This window comes from Nomascus leucogenys, chromosome 6, assembly GCF_006542625.1.
Source record: "Nomascus leucogenys isolate Asia chromosome 6, Asia_NLE_v1, whole genome shotgun sequence".
In the NCBI taxonomy this organism is placed as follows: domain Eukaryota; kingdom Metazoa; phylum Chordata; class Mammalia; order Primates; family Hylobatidae; genus Nomascus; species Nomascus leucogenys.
Window position 1 is genome coordinate 108,557,946 of NC_044386.1, and position 22,499 is coordinate 108,580,444.

At 52.2% G+C, this 22,499-nt stretch overlaps 1 protein-coding gene across 1 annotated transcript; it reads right to left on the reverse strand.

The window, feature by feature from the left end:
• Positions 1 to 275: 275 nt before the first annotated feature.
• ANPEP (alanyl aminopeptidase, membrane) lies at positions 276 to 22,175 on the reverse strand. The gene is made up of 20 exons (XM_030815010.1): positions 21,343 to 22,175; positions 20,694 to 20,836; positions 20,451 to 20,590; positions 19,883 to 20,009; positions 19,645 to 19,799; positions 19,279 to 19,392; positions 19,037 to 19,180; positions 18,831 to 18,896; positions 18,628 to 18,693; positions 16,837 to 17,009; positions 16,513 to 16,589; positions 14,809 to 14,942; positions 14,643 to 14,698; positions 12,943 to 13,090; positions 8,381 to 8,472; positions 7,800 to 7,910; positions 7,508 to 7,675; positions 6,314 to 6,454; positions 5,823 to 5,904; positions 276 to 882 (listed from the first exon to the last, which is right to left on the reverse strand). Exons 1-20 carry the CDS (start codon positions 21,954 to 21,956, stop codon positions 730 to 732), a joined length of 2,904 nt encoding a protein of 967 aa, XP_030670870.1. The 5' UTR covers positions 21,957 to 22,175; the 3' UTR covers positions 276 to 729.
• Between the last annotated feature and the right edge of the window lie 324 nt (positions 22,176 to 22,499).

A 22,499-nucleotide genomic window follows, 5' to 3' on the forward strand; every position in this document is an offset into this window, starting at 1 on the left:
CAGCTGCCATCAGAATAGGGATAAAAGGAGCCCTGCAAACCGCCCAGCTAGCTCAGTCGATAGAGCATGAAAAGGAGCCCGGAGTCCTGCAGGCAGACACGGAGGCACAGGTGCAGGGCACCTGCAGGAAGGGCCAGCAGGCTGGGCACATCTCCCCTCCTGTGCTCTGGGGTCCCAGGCTCCACGGTGCTCCACATGCACCCAGCTTCCCCCCACCCGGCCTCCCCAGCTGCTGTGTTGACCCACTCCTGCTTTAGTTTAGTAATGAGTCTCACTCATCTAGAAATCCTTTATTTACATTTTCTCTTAGAAAAAAATATACAGATCTGCTGCCCTGTTGATTCCTCAGATTTAGGGTCTTTAGGGAAAGGTGAAAGAGGGTACAGGGCGGCCCCCAGCAAGGCCGTTCATTGTCCATCGAGAGCTTCTGCTCATCTGGCCCTGGAGCTGGGCTTCCCTGAGATCAGCCCCAGGGCCCTGGGTGACAGGCCCATGCCAGGCCTAGGGCGGGGTTGGCATGAGGGGCAGGGGCTGGGAGGTGCTCAGTCAGCCTGGGTCATCAGGAACTAGACTGGCTCACAGGCGGAGAGAACATGGGCTGGAGACTTTGTACTTGAGGGGAGGACACTGGTGCCTCCGGCTCCAGGAATGGAGGCCCTGCCACCAGCTGCTGGGATGGACATACGTGGGCACCTTGCATGGGGGCCGGGTGACTTCAAAGGCTGGGGACTATTTGCTGTTTTCTGTGAACCACTGGAGCACCACCTCCTTGTTCTCCTTCACCCACTTGATGTTGGCTCTCGTCTTCTCCAGGGCTTGCTCCAGGGCCCGGGTGCCTGAGCCGAAGCCTGTTTCCTCGTTGTCCTTCTTGAACTGCTCCAGCTGCCAGAAAAACAAAAGATTCTCAGCCCGGGCTTGGTCCCTAACACAGCCTTGAGGAGGAGCTCTCTCAGGCCTCTGGCTTTCCACTCCCACTTTAGAGTCCCCATGGATGGGACTACATCCTGTTCCAGGGATAGGGAGGACGTCCACCTTGCTCCCGGGCAAAGTCCTTGTCAACACAGAGGTTGCAAAATGACAATCCCAGGCAAAACCTGGCTCAGGGAGATTCTGGCCCTCATGTGTAAGATTTTATTATAATATCAATCCAATCAAGAGAGTAGAGAGGGGCTAATGAAGCAAGCAGCCAAATCTAAAATGTGGACATTTCTATACCACAAATGATCCAGTTGCTTCAATAAATAAATGGGTTTTTTAAAAAAAAAATACTCCTACAAATTAGAAGAGTTATCAGTCCTGGAGGTTCTATCCGGGCAATCAGCCAAGAGAATGAAATGAAAGGAATCCAGAAAGGAAGAAGTAAAACTATGTGTATGACATGTTTGCATACATAAAACTTTAAGGAATCCATTAAAAAAACTTTTAGAACAAATGATTTCTGCAAGGTTGCAGGATACAAGAGCAATACACAAAAATCAATTGTATTCCTATATACTAGCAGTGAAAACCTTAAAATGAAATTAAGAAAACAATCCCATGTACGATAGCATCAACAAGAATAAAATATTTAGGAATAAATTTGACAAAATAAGTGCAAGACTGGTATGCCGAAAACTACAAAACATTTTTGAAAGAAATTAAAGAACACCTAAGTAAAAAGAAAAAAGACCCAAATAAATCTGTGTCCATGGACTGGAAGATTTAGCATTATTAAGATGGCAATAGTCCCCATATTGGTCTAGAGATTCAATCCCATCAAAATTTTAACTGCTTTTTTTTTTTTGCAGAAATTGATAAATGATCCTAAAATGCATAAGAAATTGCAAGGGACCCAGAAGAGCCAAAACAAAATTGAAAAAGAACACAGTTGGCCAGCCTGGGCAAGATGGTGAAACCCTGTCTCTGCAGAAAAATACAGAACATTAGCCGGGCATGGTGGCATGTGCCTATAGTCCCATCTACTCAGGAGGCTGAGGTGGAGGGATCACCTGAGCCTGTGAAGTTGAGGCTGCAGTGAGCTGTGATCTCACCACTGTACTCCAGCCTGGGTGACAGAGTGAGACCTTTTCTCAAAAAAAAAAAAAAAAAAAAGCAAATTGGAGGACTCACACTTCCTGATTTTAAAACTCACTACAAAACTACAGTGATCAGGACAGTATGGTGCAGGCATAAGAATGCAAATATAGATCAATGAAATAGAATTGAGAATCCAAAAACAAACCCTTACATTTATAGTCAATTGATTTTCAACAAGGTTGCCAAGACCTTTCAGTGGGAGAACAGTCTTTTCAACAAATAGGACTTGGACAACTGGATATCCACATGCAAAAGGAATGAAGTTGGACCCCAACCTCATATCATATACAAATATTAAGTCAAAATAGATCAAATGCCTACATTTGAGTGAAAACATAATAAAACTTTTTTTTTTTTTTTTTTTTTTTTTTTGAGACAGAGTCTTGCTCTGTCACCCAGGCTAGAGTGCAGTGGTGCGATCTCGGCTCACTGCAAATCCGCCTCCCCGGTTCAAGCAATTCTCCTGCCTCAGCCCACCGAGTAGCTGGGATTACAGGCACCCGCCACCACACCCAGCTAATTTTTGTATTTTTTAGTAGGGACGGGGTTTCACCATCTTGGCCAGGCTGGTCTTGAACTCCTGACCTCATGATCCACCTGCCTCGGCCTCCCAAAGTGCTGGGATTACAGGCATGAGCCACCATGCCCGGCCAATAAAACTCTTAGAAAAAACATTGTCAGGTCTTTTGTGGGTTTGAAAATTTTTTTTGAAATAAACATAGGTATAAATCTTCATGATCTTGGGTTAGACAATAGTTTCTTAGATATGCCACATAAAGTATAAGCAACCAAAGGAAAAAAAAAAACAGATAAATAGGATTTCATCAAGATTTAAAACTTTTGGTTATCAAAAGACCTATCGAGTGAGTGAAAAGAAAGTCCATAGAATGAGAGAAATACTTGCAAACCCTATCTCTGATTAAGAGTCTAATATTCAGAATATATAAAGAACTCTTACAATAAAAAAAACCCTAATTTTAAAATAGCAAAAGACTGGGCACAGTGGCACATGCCTGTAATCCCAGCTACTCAGAAGGCTGAAGTGGGAGTGTTGCTTGAGCCCAGGAATTTAAGGACAGCCTAGGCAACATAGTAAGACCCTTTCTCGAAAAGAAAAATAGTCAGTCTTACCCATTTCTCCAAAGATACACAAATGTGTATAAGGCCAATAAGCACATGCAACATTCAACATCATGTCATTACTCATTAGGGAGATACAACTGAAAACCATAATGATACCACTTCCTACCCACTAGATGAGTATACTTAAAAAAGAGGGAAAGGGAGATAAGTGTAGACACAGAGCAATTAGAACCCTCACATGATACATTGCTAATAGGAATGGACAATGGTACGGTTGCTTTGGAAAACATTTTGTCAGTTTCTCAAAAAGTTAAACACAGAGTAACCAAATGACCCAGCAATTCCGCTCCTAGATGTATACCCAAGATAAATTAAAACATGTTTGTACAAAATTTGCACATGAAGGTCCATGATATTCATAATAGCCAGAAGACTGAAACGACCCAAAAGGCCATAAATGATGAGCTGAAAACAAAATGTGGTACATCCATGTAATGGAACATTATTCAGCCATAAAAAGGAATGATCCCTGCTACCACATGCATGAATCTTGAAAACATTATACTAAGTGAAAGAAGGCAGACAGACACAAAAAGGCCATGTATATATGATTCCATTTTATGAACATCCAGAATAGGTAATAAATCCATAGAGACAGAAAGTATATTAGTGGTTGCCACAGGCTGAGGGGACCAGGTAGGAACAAGGAGTGACTGCTAATGAGTACAAGGTTTCTTTTTGGCATAATAAAAATGTTCTGAAATTAGACAGTAGTGATGGTTGTACCACGTGGTGTTTTTTTGTTTGGTTTGGTTTTGGTTTTTTGAGACAGGGTCTTGCTCTGTCGCCCAGGCTGGAATGCAGTGGCACCATCTCGGCTCACTGCAACCTCTGCCTTCCTGGTTCAAGCGATCTTCTCACCTCAGTCTCCCGAGTAGCTAGGACTACAGGTATGTGCCACCATGCCCAGTTTATTTATTTATTAGAGATGAGATCTTACAATATTGACCAGGCTGGTCTCAAACTCCTGGGTTCAAGGGATCCTCCTGCGGTGGCCTCCCAAAGTGCTAGGATTACAGGCATGAAGCACCCCACCCACCCCACCTTGTTAGTTTACTGAAAACCACTTAAAATGGTGAGTTTGATGGTCCATGAATTATATATCAATTTTTTTTTTTTTTTTTTTGAGACAGCATCTCACTCTGTTGCCCAAGCTGGAGTGCAGTGGCACAATCTTGGTTCACTGCAACTTCTGCCTCCTGGGTTCAGGCAATTCTTCTGCCACAGCCTCCAAGTAGCTGGGACTACAGGCACCCCCCACCACACCCAGCTAATTTTTGTATTTTTAGTAGAGACGGGGTTTCACCATGTTGGCCAGGCTGGTCTGGAACTCCCGATCTCAGGTAATCTGCCCACCTTAGCCTCCCAAAGTGCTGGGACTACAGGCGTGAGCCACCATGCCCAGCGAATTATATCCCAATTTTTTAAAAAGACAAACTAACTTAATCCAAGCTGACTTTGTCAAGCTTCTAGTTCAAACATATACATCAATTGTAAAAAGACCTTTTATAAACAACTTAGAAAATTTGAATATGGCTTGGGTATAAGATGATAGTAAGAAGATAATCATTTTCCTGGGTTTGCTAAGGACAGTGTGATAATGTTTTAAGAATGCCTTTATTGCTGGGCACAGTGGCTCACGCCTGTAATCTCAGCACTTTGGGAGGCTGAGGTGGGTGGATCACGAGGTCAAGAGTTCGAGACCAGCCTGGCCAACATGGTAAAACCTTATCTCTACTAAAAATACAAAAATTAGCCAGGTGTGGTGGCGCATGCCTGTAATCCCAGCTACTCGGGAAGCTGAGGCATGAGAATTGATCGAACCCAGGAAGGCGGAGGTTGCAGTGAGCCAAGATCGCACCACTGCACCACTCCAGCCTGCATGACAGAGCGAGACTCAGTCTCAAAAAAAAAAAAAAAAGAAAAGAAAAGAAAAGTCTGGGCGCCATGGCTCACGCCTGTAATCCCAGCACTTTGGGAGGCTGAGGCGGGCGGATTACGAGGTCGGGAGATCAAGACCACAGTGAAACCCCGTCTCTACTAAAAATACAAAAAAATTAGCCAGACGCGGTGGTGGGCGCCTGTAGTCCCAGCTACTCGAGAGGCTGAGGCAGGAGAATGGTGTGAACCCAGGAGGCGGAGCTTGCAGTGAGCCCAGATTGTGCCACTGCACTCCAGCCTGGGTGACAGAGCAAGACTCCATCTCAAAAAAAAAAAAAAAAAAAAAAAGAATGCCTTTATTTTTCATATGACTAAATTATTTAGAGGTAAAATTATTTGGTGTCAGTGATTTGCTTAAAAATTGCCTGCCTGGAAAAAGTACTGGCAAAATGTTGCTAATTGTTGAACCTGGGTAATGGGTACACGGAGGTGCATTATACTACTCTTTCCTTTTGTGCCTATACAAAAATCCCAAGATGAATTTTTTTAAATTGAATTATCAACATTTCCAAAGTCTGGCTGCTCGGCTTCCTCTGTAAATAAGGAAGGCCTGGCGGCGTGGAGCCTGTGCTCCCTCAGGGCCACAGTGGGAGAAGAATGCAGTGCCCCTTTGGCCTGGGAAGGAAGTAGGCAGAGCCCAGGGCTGGGGAATGACTTCTTACCTGCTGCAGCTCATACTCGGTGGAGAATCGTCGTGTCACTCCCTGGATGAGGTTGGAGAAGGAGAACGAGCCACCACCATAACTGCAGGGAGGGAGAGAAGTGAACTGTGAGGGAGGCTGGGAACTAAGGAGGCTCATCCTCACACCTACTGGGGAGGGAGCCATGATTACAGAGGAGATGAAATGACGCCCTGGGAGGCCCCACTAGGAAGTGGGGGAGTCACAGCTTGAACACAGGTCTGACTGTCGAGTCCCTCACTCCCCTCTCTTCTGGAGAATACGCCCACCCGCCACATTTTCCTTCCAAATGGGAAAAGGGACTGCCCGTACCCCAGCTTGTCTTTCCATTCCTGCCCCACCCTAGCCTCCAGGCTTGGCTGATTTTTGTCCATTCCTGGGCAGTGCCCCTGGCATGCCTTACACGCACAGGCCACTCCCCGGGGCCCCAGCCTCGGCGCTTGCTGTCCCTGTCACCCACTCCACAGACTCACTCATTAAAAAGCTTCTTCCAGTTGCTTTGGACAAAGTCCCAGACCAGACCTTGCCCGATGACGTTGTTGGTAATGCTGATGATGGTAGAGGTGGCATCCTGCTTCCGGATTAAGTCAGGGTTCAGGGTGTAGCTCAGGTACCTAAGAGGGCCAGATGCTGAGTCAGCTACTGCCAATTCAGGTGACTCAGGAGAGAACCTGGACTGTCCCACACACATCACCTATGCCTGCGTCCTCTCAACATCCCCTCGGCCTGCCAGGGGCTGAGGGACCCCTTGGTCCTTCTTCCCTCTGTAGATGGAAAACTGAGTCACCTGAGCAGGGTCACAGAGTCACTGGCTAAGCCAGTGTCATGCCCGACATAGAAATATTTGACAATGAATCAATGAAGGAAGGAGTCCTAGCATCCCAAGCCCTGGCACCAGGTTGGTGGCCACTCCTGTCTTTGACACTGAGGGTGGCCCTTCTTTTCTTTTCTCTTCTCTTTTTTCTTTTCTTTTCTTTCGAGAAGGAGTCTCACTCTGTCGCCCAGGCTGGAGTGCAGTGGAGCGATTTGGGCTCACTGTAACCTTCGCCTGCCGGGTTCAAGTGATTCTCCTGCCTCAGCCTCCCGGGTAGCTGGGATTACAGGCATGTGCCACCACGCCTAGCTAATTTTTGTATTTTTAGTAGAGACGGGGTTTCTCCATGTTGGCCAGGCTGGTCTCGAACTCCTGACCTCAGGTGATCTGTCCACCTCGGCCTCCCAAAGTGCTGGGATTACAGGTGTGAGCCAACACACCCTGCCCAAGGGTGGCTCTTCTTTACTGCATCCAGGTAATGGCATATGAGGCACATGGTGGGAGGTGGGGACCCTCATCCAAGGGCTTGAGGGGGTGCCCAGCTGGACGGCTGAAAGGACCCAGGTCTAGCTATGCCAGAGCCTTTGACAGAAGGGAACACGAATTGTTGTCAGGTAAAGGCTAAGAGGCCACAGCAGCTAGGAGCAGAGGACATGGACCCAGACCTGAGTCTGGATCTTGTCTCTATCACTTATTAAAGCTTCTGGTCTGCACCGGTTGCTTTGGAAATACTGCCTCCACCTCAACAGGTCTGTGAGGGTCACATGAAGGATCTGGCGAGGAGCGTGGAGGCCTGCCTGGTTCTCCAGGTGGGAAGAAGTTTCTCGCAGTCCCACCCTGCCCCAGGACTCACCTGTTCAGGATCCACACCTCGTTGCTGCAGGCCAGGGCTGCCCGGAGCTTGTCAGCCTCATTGACCAGTGTGGCATTTCGGAACTGCCCCCAGGCGAAGTCCCACTCCTCCTCACCGCCCTGGGCGATAGCGTTGCAGTAGACGGTGGACCGCAGGTTGGGGTGGATCCTGGCGTGGGGTAGGGAGATCAGGTGTGGAGCAGCAGCGGGGAGGGTGGGACAGGGGTCTGCTGAGGATGGGGCTGTGGGGGGCAGATGAAGACTGGCAGAGGAGGCACAGGGGAGACACTCACGGGTTATTATTGGGGTTCTCCATCCACTGCTTGAAAAGGCCGGAGACCATCTCCTCACACTCTGGAACTCCGTTGGAGCAGGCGGTGCTGATGGCGTTAATCTCGTTGTACCTGCCCCAGGGGTGACACGTGGTTAGCACATCTGGCCAACTCCAGCCAAGATTCACCCCTTGACACACAACCCCAGGCCGGCACCCTGCCTAAGGCTCTATGGCCTAACTGGCCCTTGGGCCCCCCTGTATGTGCTTTGTGCCTTGGGCCTGAGGTTCCTTGGTCCCCAAAGCAGTCTAGGACCCAGAAGGGCAGGAACAGGCTCCATCCCCAGTTTCAACACCTAGAAACTGTATAACCTCAAGCCAGTGGGGTGAGCTAGAGTTTCAGTTTGGGTCTTTGTATAAAGAGGTCCGATGGGCCCACAGGCCAGATGGAGCCTCAGGGCAGGGCCTCCCTGCTCCTGGGTGGGGGTCTCTCCCTGCCTGGTGCCCCCGCATTGAGAGCTGCGGCACAGAACACTGCCAGGATGTTGCCCTTGACTCCCCGGGGTGCCCAGGACCTCCAAACCCATGAGAGGTCCCACTCACTGATCCATCAGGTTTTCTGGGATCTCCCTCCAGTTGTTGGTATTATTTCTGAAGTGAATGAAGAGGGGTGTGACCTGCTTCTTCAGGTAGTTCTGGGGAAAAGAAAACATGAATGGCATCAAAGACTCATGCCTGACCTGCCTGGAGCCACGGAGCCTCTGATGTTGAAGGGCAGGCGTCGGCAGAGACGTCAGAGGTCAGGGCCTTGGCAGAGACGTCAGAGGTCAGGGCCTTACCTGAGGCCAAACAGTGCTCAAAGGGGCCCATAGAAGTCTAGAGTTCAAATAACTAAGCTGAGTTTCTTTCTGCTTAAAGCCCTAGTCAGTTCCAATATTCTTTGTCTACGGGTCACCATTTCTTAATATAAAATGTTGGGTTTTCCCTACACAATCATAAATATTCCATGACTTGCTGGGCGCGGTGGCTCATATTTGTAATCCCAGCACTTTGAGAGGCTGAGGCGGGTGGATCACCTGAGTCTAGGAGTTCGAGACCAGCCTGGGCAACATGGTGAAACCGCGTCTCTATTAAAAATATAAAAAAATCAGCTGGGTGTGGCGGTGCACACCTGTAATCCCAGCTACTTGGGAGGCTGAGGCAGGAGAATCGCTTAAACCCGGGAGGCGGAGGTTACAGTGAGCTGTGATCACGCCACTGCACTCCAGCCTGGGTGACAGAGTGAGACTCCATCTCAAAAAAAAAAAAAAAAAAAATTCCATGACTTATTGTGGGGAATTTAGAAAACACAGAGAAGCATATGCAGAAAATAAAACACACCCAGGAGCTCACCAAAACTATAGTTTCCACATTGATGCATTTACACCTTCTTTTTTCTACACTTTTTTCTTTTATACTTAGCATATTCTGCACATGGCTTTTTTCTCCTAACATTGTAGTGTAAGCCCCATCCCATGCTAGTAAAATCCTCTGTGGACTCTGGTTTGAAATGGTAGGTTGATTTCTGTGCCTACCTGGATCCACGTCCAAATGTAAAAGGAATAAACCCCCAATAACAAAGAACAGGAGAGGCAACAACGGATGCAAGGTTAACACAGTTTACGCAGCTGGGACGCGCAGAAAGGGAGATGTACCAGGCTTGGCAGAGTGGGAGAATTTGCAACTGAGAATCTGCAGAAGGGGAGACAGAGCAAGGGAACTTGCTGTGACAAGACTCAGAATTAAAGGGACAAGGCCAGGCATGGTGGCATATGCCTGTAATCCCAGCACTTTGGGAGGCTGAGGCGGGTGGATCACCTGTGGTCAGGAGTTTGAGAACAGCCTGGCCAACAGGGTGAAACCCCGAAGCTACTAAAAATACAAAAATTAGCCAGGCATGGTGACGGGCACCTGTAATCCCAGCTACTCAGGAGGCTGAAGCAGGAGAATCGCTTGAATCTGGGAGGTGGAGGTTGAAGTGAGCCAAGATTGGGCCACTGCGCTCCAGCCTGGGTGACAGAGCAGGATTCTGTCTCAAAAAATAAATTTAAAAAATTAATTAATTAATTAAAGGGACAAGTCAGCAAGGGACAGAGGGGAGGTGAGGACTGCAAACAGGAAGATGAAGTCAAAGTCTACAGAAGGAGTCATTCAACCCCCAAGTCCCCACTTCCCTCCTTGTAGAGGGCAGCACCCCTCACCACCCCTAGGAGAGAGATTGAACCAGGGGGCTCAGAAAGTGGGGTCACCAAACCACAGTGGGAGGGTTGCTGGATTGCAAAGACGGTCAGAGGTGAAAGTTTCCATACTGAAAGGCGGCACCCCAGTTCCCTTCCCTCCTGTGTCCCAGAATGGAGTACTACCAGCCTCATTGCACAAGACAGAGGCTCGCTCTGGAAAAACTGCATGGTCTCGAGAGAACAAACCCATGGATACTAATTTTTGAGGGTCCCCAGTGAAGAGTGACTTGGCCACCCAGTCACCTCGCAACGAGATCCCCCAGACAACACACTCCACCTTCCCGTGGAGCTCCCACTTGCATTTTGTTTGTATCTGTCTCAAATCCAAAGGGGTGGCTTAGCCTCCAACTTGAAAAGAGGCCAAAACAAACATAAAACTCAAGAGGAAACGAGTCAATGGAAAAAAAAAAAAAGAAAAGAAAACTTCATAAGAGCCTGTAATAAATATCCTCTGAGAGTGAAGAGAAGATACTGCATAGGATGCTGGAATCAGAAAGAGCACTTGGAAATTTAAAAATATGACGGAAGAAATAAAAACAATTTCTAGGTGAGGTGGTGTGCAAAGCTGAGGGAACCTCCCAGGGGGCAGAACAAAAAATCAACAAGCTGGAAAACAGAAGAGAAAAAGAAAACTAGAGGATGAAAGCAAGAGAAATAAGCTGGAGTTACAGGGGTTCCAGAAAGAGATAACTGGAAAAAAGGAAGGGAATAAAGTTTAAAGAAGCAATACAAAATCTTCCAATACTAGCTGATGTGAATGCCAGTCCTGATTGGAAAACGTAGATGGAGACGAGGCCCAAACCAAGGCCCACCAGGACCGAGAGAAGCTCCCAAAGTTTCCAGAAGGGAGGAAAACTGGTCACATTCAAATAACTGGAAATAAGAATGGCTCTGGGCACCTCATCAGCAACATGACAAGCCTGACATCAGTGGAGCAAGACCTTAAACATTCAGAGGAATAATTTCCCACCTTGAAACTTCTAAACTCAGCTGAACGCTCAATCCAGTGTGAGAGTGGAATAAAGACATTTCAGATGATCTACCCCAGAAAAGCCACCTCTCATGAACCCTTTCTCAAAAACTCCTCGAAGATATATTCCCCTGAGAGGGAAAAAAATGAAAGAATCCATGGGATGCAGGAAACACAGTAGAGGGAGACACCTCCAAGCATGGGAGCTGTGTGGCAGCTCTGGAAGAGAGCAGGCAGAATAGGACTCCAGGAGGAGTCCAGTCTCAAAACTGGGCTGGGCACAGTGGCTCATGCCTGTAATCCTAACACTTTGGGAGGCCAAGGAGGGAGGATTGCTTGAAGCCAGGTGTTCCAGACCATCCTGGCCAATACAGAAAGATCCCATCTCTACAAAAAATTAAAAATTTTAAAAATAGCTGAGCATGGTGGTGCACATCTGAGGTCCCAGCTACTGGAGAGACTGAGGCAGGAGGATCCCTTGAGCCCTAGGTATTTGAGGCTGCAGTGAAGCGTGATTGCACCACTGCACTCCAGCTTGGGCAAGAGAGTGAGACCTCGTCTCTAAACAAACACACAAACAAAAACTTGTCCTATTGTGTGATACATTTGTAACTGTGTACAAAAAAGGAAACATAAATATAGTGCTCTACATGGCTCAGCAGAGAATACTATTTAGATAATCACAATAAAGCAAATGCTTAACACTGAATTGACTAAATATTATGATTTAACTACATTAGGAGGATGGGGAATGTGGGGAAAGCAGGTAAGAGGGTTGAAACTTCATTTACCAAAATATCTCATTTACCATAATGGATATTAACAGATAATTGAACTTTTTTTTTCTTTTTTTTTGAGATGGAGTCTTGCTCTATTGCCCAGGCTGGAGTGCAGTAGCACCATCTTGGCTCACTGCAAGCTCCACCTCCCAGGTTCATGCCATTCTCCTGCCTCAGCCTCCCAAGTAGCTGAGACTACAGATGCCCGCCACCATGCCTGGCTAATTTTTTGTATTTTTTTTTTTAGTAGAGATGAGGTTTCTCCATGTTAGCCAGGATAGTCTCGATCTCCTGACCTCGTGATCCACCTGCCTCGGCCTCCCAAAGCGCTGGGATTACAGGCATGAGCCACTGCACCCAGCCCAATAATTGAACATTTTTTAATGAAAAAAGATCTCTTCAAGCATGATTTAATGACTACATATCACACCCTGAAATGGATATTCTACAGTTTAACCAATCTTCAACCTTTAGACATTTAAGTATTTGTGTTTTGTTTGCTTTTTGTCTTTTATGAACTGCTGCAGTGAGCATCCTATGGGTGTAGCTTATTCATCCAGAATAAGCTTGAGTTTCCTTTTGGTCTCCCAAGTGGGAGCCTCGGCCCTCAAATAGGCCCCTATGCTCAGCATTAAAATACTCCAAAGCAGCCAATACCCACATCTGTCTCATAGCACAGGTGGGCTGGCCAGGCAGGTAGAGGCCTGCCCACCTTACAGAGGAGTTAACTGAGTCTAAGAAAGGGTTGCCCAAGGCCACACAGCTGGCAAAAGACAGGTCTTCTGGCCCTCAGCAGGGTGGCCTTTTCTGTGCCTTCTGAAAGCATTAATTCTCCATATTTCAAATCAATACACTTTGCTGAAGTCTCCGCGACCTTTAGTTTTTTGCCCCACGCAGCCTCCTCACCTCCGCAGTGCCTGCTCACTCACCTCGATGTCCCTCCGGCTCACTCTCTCATCTGCATGCTCTCAGGAGAGGACCTGACAAGGCAATCTTTCTTTTTTTTTGGTTTTTTGTTTTGCTTTTGAAGGTTCCCTGACCAGGAGTCCAATAGGCAATAGTCTATTAACTTCCTAATAGTGCACTTTCAGGCACTGCGGCGAACTGGTTCTTGAACCCTGCCATGCGCCTCCGTACCTTCATGGGGCCGTAGACCTCGGAGCGGTCGAACATGAGCTTGAAGTAGCTCAGGCTGCTCAGGGCAGCCTCCCAGGGCATGTAGTCTGTCTCTTCAATCAGGAAGAGGGTGTTGTTCAGCGCCAGAGTGACAGGGACTTTATGGGCACTGGGAATAAACAGAGGGACCCAAGTAAAGCACCTCCACCCAGCCCAGCCACAGCCTGGGAACCACAGCCCAGGCCCTCAAAGATGCTCCACATCCCTAGGCCCCCTGTATCTGCTCCTGGAGCCTGAGGTCCCAGATTCCCAACTGAGCCAGCTCAGGCATTTGCCATGGAAAAAGAGCAACATGGCTGCTGGGTGGTGCCACAAACAAGGCCCCACCCTCACCCATTGCCAGTCCCATTCCCTTGCTTATTAACCCCATTTTACAGATGAGGAAACTGAGGCTCAGAGAAGTGAACTGACTTGCCCAAGGTCACATACCTCACGAGAGACAGATCTGAGATTCAAAAGGGCAAGAAGCCCGTGCTCTTAACTCTGCCCAACTCTTCTGACTTTCTGGGCACTCTAGGCCTTTCTTCCTCCTCTTCCCCCTGCCTTCTGTACACATTTAGCTCACAAATGTCCTTGTCTATGGGTGACATCACTCATGTCCAAGAGCTTAGAGTGCCTCACCCCAAACAGAGTAGGTGCTCAATAAGTACCTGTTTATCCATGCTGCATCCCTCCTGCCCTGTCCAGCCCAGATTTTTGGCACCTAAAACAGTGGCCTGGCACAGTCAGCCTTCAGGAAAAGCTTGGTGCAGCTGGGCACGGTGGCTCACACCTATAATCCCAGCCCTTTGGGATGCCAAGGGGGGTGGATCACCTGAGGTCAGGAATTTGAGACCAGCCTGGTCAACATGGTGAAACCCCATCTCTACTAAAAATGCAAAAATTAGCCAGGCATGGTGGCACATGCCTGTAATCCCAGCTACTTAGGAGGCCGAGAAGGGAGAATCACTTGAACCCAGGAGGCAGAGGTCGTAGTGAGCCAAGATCATGCTACTGCACTCCAGCCCGGGTGACAGAGCAAGACCCCATCTCAAAAAAAAAAAAAAAAAAAAAAAAAGCAGGGGGGCATGGCCAGGCACCATGGCTCATACCTGTAATCCCAGCACTTTGGGAAGCCAAGGCGGGTGGATCACAAGGTCAGGAGTTCGAGACCAGCCTGACCAATATGGTGAAACCCCATCTCTACTAAAAATACAAAAATTAGCTGGGCATGGTGGTGCACACCTGTAATCCCAGCTACTCGAGAGGCTGAGGCAGAGAATCGCTTGAACCTGGGAGGTGGAGGCTGCAGTGAGCTGAGATCACGCCACTGTACTCCAGCCTGGGCAACAGAGCGAGACTCCGTCTCAAAAACAGATGAACAAACAAACAAACAAAAACAAAAACAGTTTGGTGCTGTGGAGTAGAGGATGGCTTTGGAGTTGGACAAGCCTCTGTCTGGCTGTCATGAACTACTGTGTGACTTCGGGCAAGGTGTCACATTCTACATCTGTGAAATGGGTGTGTGGGGACCCAGGGAGGGACGTCCAGGGAGCACAGGAGCTCAGTGCACAGCACCTGGCATGTGGGAAGGGCAGCAGGAGGAGCGGGGCCCTCATGGTGGACTCTGACTTGCTGAAGTCACGAGCTTCTGCAGCTGAGCCAGGAAGCGGAGCACTCACCTGGCCAGGTTGAAGGCGTCATTAATGATCTGTGCCCGATTGATGACAGGGATGGCCTAGAATGCGAAGCACAGCATGTGACCACGGGTTGGCTGTGGGTGGCAGGCCTTGCAGTCTGGTGCCTGTCCTGGGGCAGGGGGCAGGGCGAGGGGTGGCAGACACCCACCAGGTGGTCTGTCTGCAGCTGAGTCTGAATCTTCCTCCAGTTCTCTTCGTCGTAGTTCACCTGGTAATAGCCCGTCACATTGAGGTTCAGCAGGACCCACTCATTGCCTGATGTTCTGAAGAGATCGTTCTGGGCTGTGGAGAGGGATAAGACCTGGGCAGGGCTGCTCAGAGGCCACGGGCTGACCCCTGGACCTCTTGCAAGAGCAGCTGCCCCTGCAGCCTGGCACTACCTCACCCTAAGGCTTCTGGGGTGACGCTAAGGGTGGGGAAAGAAGGGATGAAGAACTGGGCTGCCAGTGGCGTCACAGACCATAAACCCATGAGGATGACATGCCACCCCAAACCTCAGAACCTGCCCTGCCTCCCGAGGCTCTGCATGGCCAGGCCAGCTGCCAGGCCGCTCGCACTCAGCAACCCAGGCTGTTCCTCCTCCTTGCCCTCCTGCACACTCCATCACACCTGCCACCCAAGTGGGAACCACAGGCAGCTCCTCCTCTCCCTTCCCCTCCCATTCACGCAGCCCCCTAGTGCTGCTGTCTCTTCCTGGGGCTTACTGCCCCTTCCTCCCTGTGGGTCTCCCTCCTCCCTCACTCCTCCCATACTTTGTTTCAGCAGCCAGTGGTCAGGGCCAATAGGTTGCTCATTTCCCACCTGCCCCATCCACTGTCTCCTGCAGCCCCTGGGGCCCTTGGGGACCAGCTTTATCTCTTGGGCACACCTCTGCCCTAGCCACACTCAGTCCCCACACTCTCTCCTACCTCTATCCCTGGCACTTGCTATTCCCTCTGCCTGGAATTCTTTTCTCTGCCACATTAGCCTGTCTAATTCCTACTCTTCCTCTAAGACTCAGCTCACCTCCTCCAGGAAGCCCTCCCTGACCTCTCCATGAACTTGAATCTCCCTCATTCCTGGCTCCATGTCCCCATACCTCACTAGCCCCAACCATACACCCTGAAAGCACTCAGCACAGCACTAGAATGCCTCCAACTTCTTGCCTTCCTTCATCTGTAGCCTTGGCCAAGCCAAAGGACGACTTGTCATGCCCTTTGCTTCCTCAGTGCCTGGCTGAGTAGGGCTGCTCATAACATGTGCCAGGCACTACTTTAAGCATTTTATGTGGATTCTCTCCACTTTTTTTTTTTTTTTTTTTTTTTTTTGAGACAGAGTTTCGCTCTTGTTGCCCAGGCTGGAGTGCAATGGTGCGATCTTGGCTCACTGCAACCTCCGCCTCCCAGGTTCAAGCAATTCTCCTGCCCCAGCCTCCAGAGTAGCTGGGATTACAGGCATGCGCCACCACACCTGGCTAATTTTGTATTTTTAGTAGAGATGAGGTTTCTCCATGTTGGTCAGGCTGGTCTCGAACTCCTGACCCCAGGTGATCCGCTCGCCTCGGCCTCCCAAAGTGCTGGGATCACAGGCGTGAGCCACCATGCCCAGCCTAGGATTCTCTCCTTTAATCCTCACATAACTAGTGGAGTATTGCTCTTAGCTTCATTTTATAGATGAGGAACTAGAGACCAGAGAGGGATGGTAACTTGCCCAGAGTCACACAGCGAAGCAGCAGCAAAGTGGAGATTGGAACCAAAGAAGTCAACTCCATTTGTTGAATGAAATGGAATGGCCCATCACAGCCCTCAGAACATGGACCAGGAGCTAGGAGTATGGGGTGGGGGCTGCTGCCCACAAGGCAGGGCCGGATTACCTCTTACATCCGTCAGCCAGTAGTCCTGCTGCTGTGTGCCACTTCTGATGGATGTGATGGGCACAATCCACAGGTAGCTGCAATTAAAGAACCAGAGGTGGTGAGAGATGGCGGTGTGGTCACTGCCAGTGAGGAGCAGCTGCCCAGGTTCCCAGCTTCTGCCCAGCTCTGGCACCGAGTGCCCCTGATCTCCTGGCTCTGGAGGGAGGGTTTGTCTACAGTGGCTGGGGCTGGGACCACAGGAGGCCAGTCCTACTATGGTCCCTTAGTAACCACCCTCTACCCCACCCACCTGACCATGCCTCAGTGACCCCATCTGCTCACTTGAATTCTGAGGGGCGGGTAACATTGGAATCGGGGTCAAGGAGGAAGTGCTCCTGGGAAAGGGTCCCCGTGCTGGTATCCACCATGATGACCGGGAAGCCCATCTGCAGGGTCCAGCGGTCCATGATGTCGCGCACGGTGGTGGGGAGTTGGACGGACCGGTTGTTCACAGCCTGTGAGTGGAGCGAGAGGGCGTGGCCATCAGTGGGCTGCCACCCTCCAGTCCCTGCCATCCAGGGCATCTCCTGCAGATTCTCGCCTCGACCCCGGGGGGCCACTTGTATGGGAGGCCTGGGAAGGGCACTGGGCTGGGAGCTGGGAGCCAGGGTACCGTCCAGCTCTGCCTCTCCTCGGCTACTCAGTGCTGGACAAGCTGGAGAACTTCCCAGCATATCTATGTGGCCCCCCATTCTGTGGTCCACCCTGAGGTGTGTATGTCAGGGAGGGGGTGCCCAGGATGCCCATGGCTCTTCCTGAACAACACTGGGAAGATGACAAGAAAGAGGAGACAGAGATGAGGGAAAGCCAGTGTTCGAGTGTCACAGGCAGGGGTGGGGGACGGGGCCCTGGGGGTCACATGAGGGAAGTGCACTCGGACTGGGGTGTGGGGCGGGGCTCAGGGGCACGGTTGTTGTCTTCTTGGATCTTTGCTCATGCGCCTGCCTTGCCTTTGTCATCACAACAGAAAGCCAACATCATTTGTTACTACCTGAAGAAAGGAATCACCTAAGAACGGGGCCACACAGAGGGCAGAAGAGCATGTGGGGAGGAACCAGCTGGGGGCCACCGGCCGAGGGTCTCAGGAAAGAGGAGTGAGAGGGAGGAGAGCTTGGCTTAGGAGGGAACACAGAGGGGAAGTTGGGGCAGGGCAAGGAAGGTAGTGGGGGAGACCCAGGCAACGACAGTGTCATTTTGTCAGCAGCATCTTGGGGTCTGGTGGGTTGGAGATTGCCCAACAGGGACCTGGACCTCAGCTGTGACTCTGTGACAAGATCTTGGGTCTCGCTTCCCTGGTGAGACTGGCCAGAACTGGAAGTGCAGCGGCAACAGTGGGGTAGAAGCTGGATGGGAATTTGGGGCCCGGAACTCTGGAGGGGCTGTCGGTGAGGAGAGGACGTGTCTGTCCACTGGCTTAAGAGGCTGGCATTGGGCAGAGCTGCAGGGAAGGGGTGGGGGGCAACTGTCAGGGAGCAGAAATGATGGGGGCAGGATGGAGAGCAGATGGACTCCAACCCCGGGGGAGGCGGAGGAGCGGCGGCCTCTGGGGGAAGGCAGGAGGGTGTGGCAGTCTGAGGGTTTGCCCCACAAACAGGGGCTGTGCGGGGTCTGATGGAGAGGAACTCGAGGCGGGGCAGGGGCAGAGGGCAGAGTTCCTGCTGAGGGTGGTGGAGCTATGTGCAGACACATGCCCGTGGCGCCAGCGGGGGGCACAGGGCAGCCAGGAGTGAGGAGAAGGTTGAATGTCAGGCTCCAGAGTTCCAGGCAGAGGCAGGAAGCATGAGGGCAGTTTCCTCACCACCAGGAAGGGGCTCTACAGCTCCCATCGAGGAGCCCGCTTTAGCCTGAGGTCAGCTGCCGGCCAGGACCTCAACCACGGCCTCCCTCAGACACCTCTTGCAAGAAGCCATCCCAGCTTCCACTGCAGGGAGGAGCAACGGAGGCTCCATCCACCCTGCAAGGCTGGTCAGCCGCAGAGCTGGACCCCTTCTCTTACACATGTGCTGCCCCCAGGCACCTTCAGCATCTCAAGACCCCGACAGGATGGCTGCGGAGTGGCTGGCTGCTACTGACCTCCTGCAGGTGGTCCCACAGGTTCAGGTAGATGGTGTTCTGGTAGGCAAAGGTGTGGAGGTAGGACTGTGGAAAGACAGGGCACAGTGAGGGCACAGCTGGAGCCCCCCAGGCTCCCCCTCTGTGGTGGGCTGAGGCCCGGGTCAAGGACCAGGGGCAGAAGGAGACCCACCCTCATGGCTGGCCCAGGGTGTGGTACTCACTGCCAGGCCCTGCTTGAATACGTCCTCGGACAGGAAGCTGGAGAGCATCCTGAGGACTGAGGCGCCCTGGGGTGGGGGTGAGGGGGCGCTCAGAAGGCTGTGCCGAGCCACCAGGACCCTGTGCCCCCAGACTCCAGCTTCAGTGAGGCCCCTCCAGGCCAAGTCCCCACCTCCCTCCTCGTGCCCCACGAGAGAGCGGGCTGCACCTTGCTGTAGGAGATGGAGTCAAACAGCTCACTGATCTGGGCCGGCGTGTTGATCTCCGAGGCAGGAGTGGACAGCGGGTGGGAGGAGGCCAGTGCATCCACGGCCATCACGCGGTACACATCATTCAGCACCATGAGGTCTTTCTGCAAATTCCCCAGGGCCATCAGAAGACTGGCCTGGTAGCGGTGGCCCAGGTCTCCCTCCACGCCTCCTGCACCGGACCCTAGGGCAGCTGGCTCACCAAGTTCCAGGTGGGCTCCGCATAGTCAGCACCCAGGTACTCCACGTAGGAGGCGAAGCCCTCGTTCAGCCACAGGTCATTCCACCACTCTATGGTCACCAGGTTCCCGAACCACTGTGGGGGGAGGGGTAAGCTGGGCAAGCCACGCCCAGGCTGGGCACTGAGAATCCTCAGAACTACCCTCCCCAGGGCCGGCCATCTGCCAGGCACAGTGGGGACTTCACCAACACCATCATGATCCCTTCCTGCTGCCCTGCCAGGCGGCACCCTCCTCCCTTCTCAGCAGCCCGGGCGGAGCCTGGACCTGCGCCGTCTCCTCTCGGAGCCCCTGTTTCCTTCTCCACACTCCCCAAGATGGGGGTCTACCTGGTGGGCCAGCTCATGAGCAATCACAGTCACCACCCGCTCCTTGTTGCTGCTGGAGGAGGACAGCGGGTCGAACAGCAGGGAGTTCTCCCGGTAGGTCACCAGTCCCCAGTTCTCCATGGCGCCGGCGTTGAAGTCAGGCAGGCCAATCTGGTCTGGGGAGGCGAGGCCATTGGCAGGATGGCCTCCGGGAGTGGAGCTCTATCCACTGCCTCCCTCCTCAAGGACCCCTCCTCACCTGATTTTGGGAGTGGGTAGGGTGTGTCATAATGACCAGCAAAGAAGTTAAGGATGGGGCCTGTCACGTTCAGGGCATAATCGCCGTGGCCCGCCGCAATGGCACTGGGCCGGGCCCAGATCCGGATCTGCAAGGTGTGAGGAAGAAGCAGGCCAGGGGCTCCTGTTTGATCCTGGGGCAGGTGGGCTGGGTCCCAGGATCCCTGATGGGCCAGGGCTGGGGGCCAATCAAGCTAAACCTAGAGGCCTGGTCAGCAGAGGGGAACGCTAGGGGGGTCTGGAGGCTGTGGGTCCTAGAGAAGGGCCTTTGGAGAATAACAATCATCATAGCCACCATCTGTCTGGTACTGGTGGGTCAGGAACTCCCTTCATGAAGAGAAACCATTGTTTTCATTTTTCAGGTGCAGAAATGGAGAAGCAGAGAACAAGACACTTGCCTGAAATCACTCAGAGGTGGGATTCAAACCCTGGCCTAACGATTCAGAAACTGGTACAGGGATGAAGAGAACAGGAAGACCCCTCAAGCCGGGGCCAGCCCACGTGAAGGAGAGAAGGGCCCAGCCTCATACCAAGACATCATTGGATGCCTGCCTCTCCACGTGGTCGAACTCACTGACAATGAAGGCCAGCAAGTACGTGGACATCCTGGGCGTCGTGTGGAACTCAGTGACATTCCAGTCGGGGTCTTCTGGAAGTGGGGTGCTGGGACCTGGGCAGGGAGCATGCGTGTGTGAGGATGCACCCTCCTGCCCCACACCCCAGCCCAGGGTGCCTGCCCCCTGGCCGTGTGGCCGCAGGCAGGGCCCACTCACCTTTGGGAAGCATGTTGGACAGGGCCGTCAGGTCCTTGGGGTGGATAAGCGTGATGTTGAACTCGGCCTTCATGGCCGGCTCATCGAAGCATGGGAAGGACTTCCGGGCATCTGCGGCCTGCATCTGTGTTGTGGCCACCACCCTGCCCCAACAGGAAAGTTAGAGGGTGTGCCAGGGCTGGGATTATGGGAGGGGCTCTGAGGATGCTACCAGGCATGCAGGGAAAGGGGTACATGGAAAGCTGCCCCAGCCTAACCCCTGCTCCTGCTCCTGTCTCCGCCTCCCCCGGGAGCCCCCGGAGCCCTGCTAGGCCAGCTGACTGGTGGGGGTGGGGGCTCCTTCTGGATTCGGGTGCCAGCAGCCTCTCAGGGACCTCGGGTGAGTTTCTCTCCTCTGAGCCTCGGTTTTCCTGTCTGTCAAAGGGACACTCCGTCCCTCATCCCCAGCTCCCCGATGAGGGGTGGGGAAGCCCTCCCAGTTTGGTGCGTTGGCAGCTGCTCTGCCAGCAGCTGGGGGTGAAGCAATGGGCCAGTCTCGGGCTCCACAGGGTTCAAAGGCCTGCAAGCTAAGTCCTTCCTTGGCCCTCAGAATCCAGCCTTGCCTCAGCACGTCGGATCCACCCCACCGGGCAGCCCAGACAGAACTCACTTTTTGACATTGCCCTCCGTGTACTCGCTGCGGTAGAAGCCCGCCAGGTCATCTGCCAACTCCCCCTCGAACTCGCTGTCCATCTCATACTGGCTGTCCTTCACCAGGGAGCCCTTGAGGTGCACCACCAGGTACTCGGTGAGTTCCACCAGCTCAGTCCTGTCAATGTCAGGGGGCTGGGAGCCTCCCACACCACGCAGGACCACCCTGTGCCCCTGGCTGAGGGTGTAGTTGAGCTTCTTGCTGTGGATGATGATGACGTCAGTGGCCTCAGTGCAGGTGAAACGGACGGTGCTGGAGCCCTTAAAAACGTACAGGCCCCTGTCATCGGGGGTGAGGTACGGCCTCAGCGTCACCTGGTAGGAATCGGGTTTCAGCGTGTTGGGGAGGCGGTAACGATTCCACGGTTTACTTTGGTCCAAGGTGGTGGCCGAGGTGGGGTTGGTGGTGGCTGAGGTGGACGGGGTGGTGGAGGCCTCGGGGGAGCTGTTGGCGTTCTTGTTCTTCTCCTGGGAGTACACCACTGACAGTGCGATGATCGTGCACACGGCTGCCACGCCCAGGAGGATCCCCAGGATGCCCAGGGACTTGGAAATGTAGAAGCCCTTGGCCATGGTGATGGTGGGGAGGCGGCCCGGGGAGCCTCAGGCCAGGCAGAGAACGGAGCAGCCCCAGGCCGGGCTTATATCCCCTAAGGGGAGGGGCCCCACAACAGGCAGGCTGGGCAAAAATTAACCAGGGCTCCAACAGGCGAAGGTCACTGGACTGGGCAGGGGCACGCTCCGCCTGGGGAGAGGAGATCCAGGAACGGTGTGTGGAGTTGGGCTCGGGGGTGCCTGCTGGAAGCAAACAGTGTCTGGTTACAGGCTGCAGGCGGCCTGGGATCAGGCCCGAGGGCTGAAGGGCAGGCTTCCGGCTGTGGGCCCAGCGGGCAAAGCAAGCGGCCAGGTGGCATTGCATTGATCTGCTTGAGAGCTGAGAGAGTGGAAACAGCATCAGAACTGAGGTTAGAGTCAGGGAAGGACTTCCCGGGGCAAGAGGTGGGAGGTGCGCAGAGAAGGGGTTCCTGGCTCCTATTAAGAACACACTGGGGTCACCCCTTTGGTTGCATCTCTGGAAGGATGCCAGGGGCTCCTCAGTGACAAGCTCCCAGCCTC